Below are 10,766 nucleotides of genomic sequence, written 5' to 3'. Positions count from 1 at the left end.
ATATGCATCTCCTAATTTGCTTAGGAAAGGATAAATACCTTCTAACGCTGCCAGGCTTCGTCCTAATTTGCCTGAACTCAGCTCAGTGCCATCGCTTGAAACTACCGGCCAGAGCTCTGCTTACACAACCCCAAGTGCTTAATTTGGGTGCACGTTATGACTGAAGGCCAGCCAGCCTCCACGCTGTAAGCTGACCACCCAAATCTTTCCCTGTCCACGTGACAAATGCCACACACCTCGCAAGGATGAAAGGAAAGGGTGTCCCAGGAGGCAGGGAGAGCGGTCCCATGGTCCGACGGCAGTGTGGGGCGATCGAGGTAAGTAACTGAATGGGACACCACCTCCTGAAAACGTGGGACTGGAACACCCAGGAACTTTTGTACCAGCACAACCCTACAGCCACCGACAGGAGCTGGTAGAGAAATCTGGCACAGAAACCACTTCTGAACTTAGTCACGAGCTGCATGTAACTCAGAAACCACCGCTGACCATACACGCTTCAATTTGTTTCCATGAGTATCATAGTTTTGTGGATCCTTCTCTTCTGCATTTATCGCCATGTTTCAAAGTCTTAGCTGTGGCATCAGTACCAACGTCCTTTCAGCCGAGTTACTCGTTTCCATGTAGAGAAGACAGGAGACGTGTTCAGGGCCAAATTCAGCTCCCAAGGACAGCACAGCAAGTCTGCAGAGATCGCAGGGATGCCAAAACCCAAAAAGTACTAAGGCACACGCAAGAATTCAGTGCTCAGTTACTGCCTAATTTGGGGGGAGTTTGAAAGTCACCACCTTTTTGTTTCTTAGAACACGTTTCTGAAAAGATTTTACAGTTTAAGTTCAAGGCCTTAAAAACCCCTCTCAATTTGTAATATTTGTAAGGGATTCCATATAATGAATTGAAAAGTTATCATGAAAATTACCACATTACCAGAAACAGACCTTTGCTGGAGTTGTAAGCTTAATTGTAAGCCAAATGACCTAGACCTGTCGAGAGGGGAGGCACAGCCAATAGAAAAAGAGAAACACAGCTCATTTACACACAGGTAGATGAAACGATGATATATTATATCAGCTAAAAGCATGTATAAATTAACATTTTTACAGTTTCTATTTAAAAAGGGGAATAGCATATCAGAATTTCATACACTAAAAATATTTCCAACATGCAGTCTCAACATAGGCCAATATTAAAAAAATCCAGATTTTTGTTTAATGCACTGTTATCACGTTTGTCACTGAACTATTACTTAGGATCTCTTTTCAATCAGCAATGAATAGATAAGTATCTTTATGTATCTTCAGTAATGGCCTAGTGTCTATACTTATCAGTACATATATCAACATAGGAAGATTTAAAACAGATCCAACAGATGGACTGTGGTCACAACTACATTTTGGGCAAGTGATGCATAATCACGATCTTGATGACAATGGAACTGTTTTGAATAAGCAGAAAAGAAAACCTAATTAAAAGAAAAAAAGGAGTTAAATAGAGTGTTGAATTCACATCAGATATTAAACATCATCTTAAGGTTCCTCACTTTTTAAAACTAACTACTGTTCACCAGGTTATGTCTATTGCACTAATTCGCGATCAGGAGTTAGTCACAGGAGATACGTTCAGTTTCTACATCATTTGGTCTCTGCTTTACTTGTATTTTATATCAGAGAAGGTCAGATACTGCTTGATATTCAAACACCCCGCACAGCAAAAGGTAAGTGCAAAGACCCCTCTTCCCCCGCTAAACTCTGGCAACTTCCATGCTAATTGTCTGGGGCAGAATTCCACACATATTAAGTCTCTCTACACTGGAACAAGCCCTCACCCCAACAAATATTAACATTCAAAAACCACTCAGATAAAGACAAAAAAATTTAAGAAAAAATAATCAATCCCACATGCCATCAACTATGCCATCAATAATACAAAATATTTTACACCGCTTGCACCTGAGTTGAATAGTGGAAAAGAGAGGGAGACTCTGTCAGTGCAAGAGAATGATTCATGTGACCACTTTGTCTTAATTACTCAGAACAAGCAGTTTGTTGCTGTTTAGTGAAGAACAAAGATATCAGCGTCCCTTGACAGAAAAATAAATAGCCATCATGGTGGTGAAGATGATGATGACTGCCAGAACAACGATCAAAATCCGGTTTTGGATGATTCTGAAAAAAAGCAGAACAGACAAAAAACCCCAGTGAATAAACCAAATTACAGAATATATGTAGATAAAAATTATGAAAATGAGCACACAGACAAATATATTGGAAAAAAGGCGCGTGCCCACAAATTCAGCATTCCTATACCATTCTGCGTATCTTGATTGCTTTTTACTTCTTTCAATTTCCATTGCTTCCAAACACTTCTTTATGTAGCTATTAAATCCAACTTTTACATTCAGGAAAGAATTAGACTTTTCTTAATTATGCATACACTTATATACATATTAGAATAACTGAAATACATCATGTTACAATTTATTAACCTTTTAAGAACAAATGAAGTAATTAGTCCTTAGCTGATGCAATTCAAGCAGGGTGGTCTCTAACAGTAAATACTATTATTTTTTTAAGCCATTCTGAAATCTTCACAGCTTTTTTTAATCTGAACAGAAACAATTCATTAATTTTCATGGGATTTTACTATTAAGGTACAAGATTTCAAGGAAACACATGTCAATGAGATACTTACTTGTACTAAAGTACCAAGGGAAAAGTATAAAAGATAGTTTTGAAGAAAAGGATGATATAAAGAAGCAAGTGTCAAACTGTGAAGCTTACGTTGTAAAAGCATCTCCTGTCTCTGTTGCATACCTTTACTTATGGTAATAGGCAAATGTTACATTTTCTATGTAGTATTAAAAAAAAAAGGAAATTAGTAATAAAAAAAAATATGCCAGAAGTAGAAAGTCCTAATATTGTTCAATCATTTGTTGGGAGAAATCCCTGCATCTAAAATCAGACACCACATCTCTTCAGATTTTATCTGAAATTAATAGGTCAATTAAAATGAACAAATGAACAAACAGTACAATTTGAGGCATTTTATGGGAAGATTCTGGATTGTGAAAAATCAGTGTTTGTTATCCCGTTCTCATGGAGGAGGAAGAATATCTTCATAGGCTCTTCATGAACCAGGAACTTCTGCAAAACATATTTGTATAATACACAGAACTGGAGAAACACAACAAAAAAAACCCCAACGAAACCAAGACAAGAACCCTAAGTTATATTTATTCTCATTTTATTTTTTCTCATGCTTCTGCAAAACAAAAGAAAACAAAACAGAGCCTTCACCAACCAAACAATGGTAAGAAGAGGGAAAACTGTGTTTTGTGAAACATCAAACCAAGTACAAGGCTCCCGCTTGAAGACAGGGAATGTAATGTGTTAAAATGAGCATATTTCACGCAGTGAAAGAGAGAAGAAACTCCAGAGAGCAGAGGGGAGTTTTCCTTGGGAAATGTTTCTCATTCAGATGCGGGTGGATATACATATAAATTATATTGGAAAGTGTAAAGAAAAATGCAGTTTTAACCAACTCCAGCTCTCTCCTTGCTTACCCCCCACCTAAAGAAAAAGCAGTAGAAGGATGGATGAAACCTGTCACATCAGACAGACACCCTCCCCTGTGACACTCTAAAAGGACTGGCTCTCTATCCTCCTGACAGGTTACAAAATGATCACATTTGCTGACACGTCTTCCGCAAAACTGCTTTAGTGTTTGTGTCCACTTTCCTAGCAGGAGATGAATGGGCTGCTTTGTCCTCATTTATCACTTAAAGCTGAACTAAGATCTGTCTCGTTTATTTTTCCCTTCCTCACTAGAAAGGCTCAACCACAGCATTAATTCTTTCGCGATGACAGCTAATTCAAACTTAACAGGCAATATTTACTCTGCCAAAAGGATGAGGAGGAGGGAGGGATGTCTCTCACTACTTATCCTGCCCCCCTCCCCTAAAAAAAAGAAGTGTAACAGGCTAACAAAACAAAGCTAATTAAGGGCTTTTGGTTCTTGTTGGTTTGCACTTCGATTTAACACCTGAACTTACAAGCTTCTCTTTTGTGGCGGGGTGTGACATTCTCTGCCAAACACCTGATAACAAACGATTTGCCCAGGCAAATGCATGAAAACCAGAATATATATTTACTCACTCACCCTCATCACTCCTGAAAAGACACTCAGCAAAATTGAAACTCAGCAGTGAAATAGATTAAAAGCATGAAAACTCTTAAAACATTCAGCCTTAAGTAATACACAGTGCAGCTGGCTTGACAACCATTTTATTTGTGGGATGTGGGCCCCAAGGCATCCATAATGCTAATTTACAAAGGATTAACTGTGAGTGAAACTCGCTTAATCTAACACATAGTTAGGCAAAAGCATATATAACATACTGAGTGTTTAAATCAACTCCTCCTATCTGTAGCACAATGAAAAAGCATTTCATCATCTGAGACCTAAAATTAAAGAAAATGTTAAAAACATTACTAAATCCTCCAAATGCTTTCTTTTTAATACTCTGGTAGTACACACCTGATTGCAAGATTATCTAATCAGTGTCCACATCTGTAAAATCCTTGTCAAGAGAACACTGAGCAAGGCATGCTGCCACCTGTATCTGCTAACTGAAAGTTCACTTCAGTTGTGAACCCAGGAAAAACATATCAAAGTTCAATTTCCAGGAATCCGAATTAGTCTGCACAGTGTAGCAAAAGAATATCATATTAAAAGGAACAAATTAATCATGAAATAGGATGGATGTTATCAACAGACTCCTACACTGAAGCATTATATACTTTTAATATTGAAGCCCACAGTTAAAGATTAATTTTCTATCCTTAAAAAAAGAATGTCATCGAGTTTTACTGTTTTACTTTCAAGTGAGCAAGTAAAATTAAACTAACTGCAAGCTGCCGGAAGGATGGGGCTAGGAGGAGACCAACCAAGCCATTTGGTAGCAGCAGGACAGTCCCGAGCAGAGCTTAGCAAGCTGAGCTTGCTAAAGCCTGAGTCTGGGAGCTGCAGCTCAGACAGAGGATGCAAGTTCTGGATGTCAGCACATTTCAGATCTTGAAGTCAACAGGCAAGGGTGACCCTTCAGAGTAAAGAGAAACCCTCTGAGGGGCCCAACCCTTCAGAGTAAAGAAAAAAAATCGAGGAAAAGGGGTTTTTGAGTGATCCAAGACAGTCAAACCAGCTCACAGTGGTAGAACAATGGTTGGCATTGGCAGGACCCATCTGTAGGGAAGCCTATAGTACTGTCACAGCCAGACACTGCCAGTGGGTATTGCTCTAGGCAAAGCATTAAAGAATTTAAGTGGGGGATGGAGCCATAATACCAAAGCAGAAGAAAACGGGGCCTAACATTCGCTACAAAAACAATCCCAAAGGCTAACATGCTCACAGGAAGCAGATGATAGTCTTTTATCTCTATTACACCTTAAATTCAATAAAATCTGGTGAATGAGGAAGCCCAGATTCTTCTTTGAAAATGCAAAGCATGTTTACAGGGTAAATAATTTAAGAAAGAATATATACTTGAAAGAAGACACCCATTGAAACATCCGTGGCTAAAATGCCTGAAGGCAAAAACTTGTGCATTTGCATGCTGCATTTTATTAAGTTAGCACACTGTAGCTTTAAAAGAATGCATGGCCAAATTAAGAGGAATGTGTGACTGAAACATCAAGGATTCCTCAAGTTTACATTATGAATCATAGTGCTGTTGATATGAGATGAATTAACCATTTAGTCGATGCAGCTTAGGCACTGAATTCACACCAAGTTCTGCTGGAGCCCGGCGCGCTGGAGCTCGTTAACAGCCCATGTCCTCAGTTCCTTTCATACTCGGAACTCTAAGAGCACAAGGGCTCATTCTACTTTGAGTCAGAAGAGATGAAAAATCTGTGCTTTTAAACCAAGTTCCATCTAGTTTATCATGGACAGCAGCCCAACACATTTGGGTGCAAAACCACATAGAAACAGTAACTGAAGCAGATGCGAGGGTAACATTAACCGGTGCACGGGAAGAGCAGGCTGGACTGACGTGCAGAAAACGCACCCTACTGCCCTTGAGTTTCCTTTTGCTCCTCTTTTCTAAATGCCTGACCCTTTATCCTGGCTTCTGGTCCCAGTGCCCGACCTCCGGTCACCGGCGTGCTGGAGGCTCCCTCGGGCCAGCGCCAACCCTGTGAGCTGAGGAGTGACACCGTCCGCTTGCAGGGATCACCGATGCACGCAATGTAGCACTACTGCTCTGGAGAACAAGTCCCACATCCATTACCAAACACTGATGTCCCTAGCAGCTCAGGTCCCCACATTCCTCCATGGCAGAAATTACGCTGCCTTTCCACATTTCAAAACCCAAAATGATTTGCTCCTCTCCATAGCTTCACACACACACACACACGCACCCACACAATGGGTCTAACTCTGTTTGTGACATGTTTAGATCTGCTCCATATAAACACAAAGCAGTTCCCAACTAAGCTTTTGCAAACCTTACATTAAGGATGCCAACCGTGTTTAAACCTTTTTACAAAACTGCATTCATTAGCAGGGGAGTGCACGACATCTATATGGGTTCAGCCTGATGTCTTGCACATGTCTTAGTGCCTGATTGACCAGCATTGAATAATGATGCCTTGCCATTAAGCACTGATGGTACAATAACAATTGTAATGAAAATTAGCAATCACGGTAACATGTTAACAAAATACGGGATATAAACGAACCAGTGCAGACTCCGGGCGCATAAAGAGTTTTGTGTCCTTAACTTGAAATAATGAACACTACAAACAAAATACTGCAAAAATTTCTTACAGAAGCTCAACTCTGACACTGACACAAATAAAATACAAATGGCTTGGGGGATCAGTTAGCACACATTCATTACAACACAGGGCTTTATTCTTAAAGAAAGCATCTCGAAAAATAGTGTCCTCAAGAACACAGACTGATTGACGATGGACCACTGTCCAGCAGTGTTTCACATGAATTTAAGATTTAACTGGAAGTGATTCCTATCAGTTTACTGGAAAGAAAGGCTTGTTCTCTGTATAGAAGACTACATTTTAAATGGTCACTGAATACTTGGGTATTGCATTTTTGGGTGCCCTTTTGTGAGCTGCAGTTTTTTCTAACATGCCACAAAATAGGTGCATGCAAATCAGTGGTAAGTGATTTTTAAGTACCCAATATTCATGTGCAAATCAGCAGATTCAAACAAAGTGTAGGTCTAAGTCTCATAGGCAAATACATACCAGTCAAAACTAAATGTGAATTTGAAGTAATATAGCTCTACTCAGATACTTTCTGGACAGGCACCATTATTACTGTATATAAGGGCATCCTTGTTATGAAATATCAGGAGCTTTCAAATGGAAGCACTAGACTCCACAACAGGGGAATAAGATGTTATGACTGATAAAGCAAAGCCTTACAAACATAATGACAAATCTCTAAGTTCGGGTATCTGGGGGTTGTTCAAGTAACTATTCATGTTTCCCATCTTTAGGTCTTAAAAAAAGCAACTGAAAAGAACTAGACAGGCTGTGGCAAAACATGAAGACATGACAACCTACTGAAATAAAAGAGTAAGAGAGTCCTGCCTGGCAAAATTACAGCTGGTTGGAAGTATCTGACTAGAGACATTTTTCATCGTTAGCAACTGAAATTAGAAAACAGAAATCTCAGTGAAAAAATATCTGGACAAGTTGCATACAAGTCCTTGGCCCTCTTCTAGCTGACCTTGGAAAAAGTGATGAATTTGGAAAATACTCAAGGTTTGTTGTTTTTTTTTCTTTGCCCCCGCCCCAAACTCTGAAAAGAAGTCCAAGTTCTTTGTGTTCCCGAGCCAGAAGAACTGATTACATTGTAATCAACAATATATATTTAAAGGTGAAAAGGCTTTGGGGAGGGCGGTGGAGAGGGAATGGGACCCCCCATGGCTTACTTCATGCCAAAAAGGCCACACTGCCCGGGCTCCACCTCCAGCCTGGAGAGGGGCCATTCCCAGCAGGAGCCTATTTTGTGTTCCTGAATTCCTTCCCAAAGGAGCCTCTTCTTCCACTGGGGACAGGGGCCCTAGTTTCACATGTGTAGGACCTGGGGAAAATCCATCAAAATTTGCTGAAAACTGAGCAGATAATGAGATTAAAGCACCCTAAATTGAGAAATAGATCACAAAACATTATGGCATTTATTTTCTAGCTGACTAGTAGGGGTTTTTGCAAGAGATGGGTCATACAAGTTGCTTAAAATACCGTTGATAGGGGTGAGGAGTTGTGCAGTGCTACATCCTCTGGCTTTAAAGATCAGCCTTAAGGACTGGGGCTGTCTACTCGTAAAAACACGGATACCAATCTCTAGTTATAATATTACATTCAAACCACATCAATGTGCTTCCACCTGGGCCCTGAATGAAAGAATGAGTCACGTAATAACAGGTGCAGGGAGGTAGTCACAGTATCCAGCTTTAAACATCTAAATTATACCTAGCTAATCTCTCTCAGCTCCGTGCGTATGAGCTAGAGTCCTGCTCTGAATTGTCTTCTCTTTTCCCTGGCCACATATGCATCCCAGGAGAACTAGTCAGTAAAGTTAGCTGGCTTGGTTAGGTGCCTACAGGTTAAGTAGGGACAAACGTGCCTCACAGCTTGAACATGAGCCACAAGCAATTTTCCCAAAATCAAATTAGCTTAGAGAGAGTTTGCTAGCTCTGAAGGGTAAAACCATCCAGGAAAAGCTTCATCATATTGTAAAGTGCCTGTAATCTCCCATTAATCAGAAATATTGCAGACATGAAACTCACCAGTAAAGCAGAAGATGTTCATTAATAATTAGCCACTAAATACCTTGATTCATCATCTCCCTTTAATGGATCTCATATTTCCACATGAAATTCTGACCAGAATCAAATGCACTTCTCCTTTGACAAGAATTTTGGAGGAGTGAGAGATAGGAGAGACAGTGAAATACCTATCTGTGATGAATGCCTCCTGAAATGCAGGAGGCTTCATTGGCTCAAGGAGCTAGGTTTTTTACCTTGCTGTGTCATCTTCTGACAATCTTACCATTAAGATAAAAAATTCAAATTATTTTTATGATATCTGATAGGTAAAATACTTATTGAGATACCTAATTCATAACTGAAATCTTGCAATACATTCAAAATGTAAGAAAAGTATACAAACAGCCTTGGAATGTGGTGTGATTTGGCAGCCATCGTGAGGTAGCCAGCTTGCACGAGTCCTGTCTCAAGGAGCTGGCAGTCTCAAGGGGAGATCACTGGGGGAGCGAGTGGATGACACTTTGACTGAGTGGCCTTGGAAGGATAGATTTCTACAGGAATGACTGGAAGACAAGTGCATGAGGTGTCAGCATGCCAACTGCAATAGAAAAAGCCTGAAAGAGAACCCCATGGATGTGGGGCCTAGGATAAAAATGCAGAAGTGAAGAGTACTGTACATCATCCACTAGCTGAGATTTTATTCATTGCTTATTTTTAAAACACACAGGAAGGTATTTCTGAAGGATGAAACGTATCCTTCTGCTGATGAGAGACCCTGACAGAGAGCACTTCCCTGCACAGTTGTGACACAGCTTCAGCTTTCTCCTGTCTCCATGTCCACTCCTTCCACGGAGGGAACAAATTAGATTATTACTGTCATTAGGAGGAACAGCGGGTGGCTTCCGGGGCCACAGAAACTCACCAACCAAAACTGGAGGGAGATTAATTCATTTCATGCAAAGCAGAGGCAACCCCAGATCTCCTTGGCAAGTCTCAATGAAGATCATGTGCATGGTGGCAACTGCGAGTGGAAGGAGGCAAGGTTGTACTAATCTCCGACCAGCCTTTCTCAGGGTACTGAAGTATCAAGAAGAACAAATCACACATTTAGTCACCTGAGCATGACTAAGAACCATAGGCCTTCGCAAACATTACGAGCGCTGTAGAAAGCGCTGGGAGGGAGGGCGGATAGCCCAGCTGTCAGCATCGTGGCATTCTGCAGGACACTGCCTGCATAAAGCCCCGGTCCCCAAACAGTTAATAGGAAAAAAAGCCCCAAACCCCAACCCCCTTGTCAGCACTCAAAGATAAAGCAATTATTTCTCCAGCAGAAGAAATGTATGCAAACTATCAAATGACAAGAACATACATGATTGCACATTGGCTTTTATATTAAATACAGTTAAATTTACATTCCGTGCAATTCAAAGAATGCAAAAATGTCCAAAGTCTGCACTTTATCAACTTTCATAATCATTAGGAACCCAACTAAAGCACTAAAATATATATCTTAAACAGATGAAAGAAAATAACATCTTTTGCTCTGTGTCACTTTAATTAATGACTAATCTACAGCTTTCAGGTGCGATGTAGCTGGAGACAGGACACAAATACTTTGCTTGCATTATTTTCCCCTTATCACACCATATTTGACTGGGCGTCTTTTTGTATGGCTAGTTTTCTACAATTGTCTTAACAAAGTTGACCTCTTTTGTAAAAACCTGAAGGCATCTGCAGCAATTGTTCTTGAAGATGTGCAATCCAAAATGTTACCATTTCATGGCACTTCTTGAATGATAGAATAGATTTTTTTTTTTTTTTGGTATATATTCATTTTTTTTTCAAATGCTATAAAAGAAAGGAAAACAATCATGGCTAAGGCCATTTGTGAGATGGCATTAAAAGAGCCTACTCTGAGACAGATAAAAATAATGAGAATCTTTCTGTCAAGAAGGATTTAGAAAATATCACT

At 40.0% G+C, this 10,766-nt stretch overlaps 1 protein-coding gene across 2 annotated transcripts in view; it reads right to left on the bottom strand.

Moving 5' to 3' along the window:
• Positions 1-773: 773 nt before the first annotated feature.
• VTI1A (vesicle transport through interaction with t-SNAREs 1A) overlaps positions 774-10,766 on the bottom strand; it is a 266,769-nt gene continuing 256,776 nt past the window's right edge. For both annotated transcript variants that reach the window (XM_082054239.1, XM_082054238.1), the window contains exon 8: positions 774-2,165. Coding sequence is in view for 1 of the 2 variants with exons in the window: in XM_082054238.1 (XP_081910364.1) it covers positions 2,072-2,165 (94 nt within the window). In the remaining variant the exon portion in view is untranslated. The remainder of the gene's footprint in view (positions 2,166-10,766) is intronic.

The sequence above is a fragment of the Streptopelia decaocto genome, assembly GCF_964273445.1.
Source record: "Streptopelia decaocto genome assembly, chromosome: 5".
Taxonomy (NCBI): Eukaryota; Metazoa; Chordata; class Aves; order Columbiformes; family Columbidae; genus Streptopelia; species Streptopelia decaocto.
The sequence above is the reverse complement of the archived record's forward strand: the minus strand, read 5'-3'. Positions and strand labels throughout refer to the sequence as shown.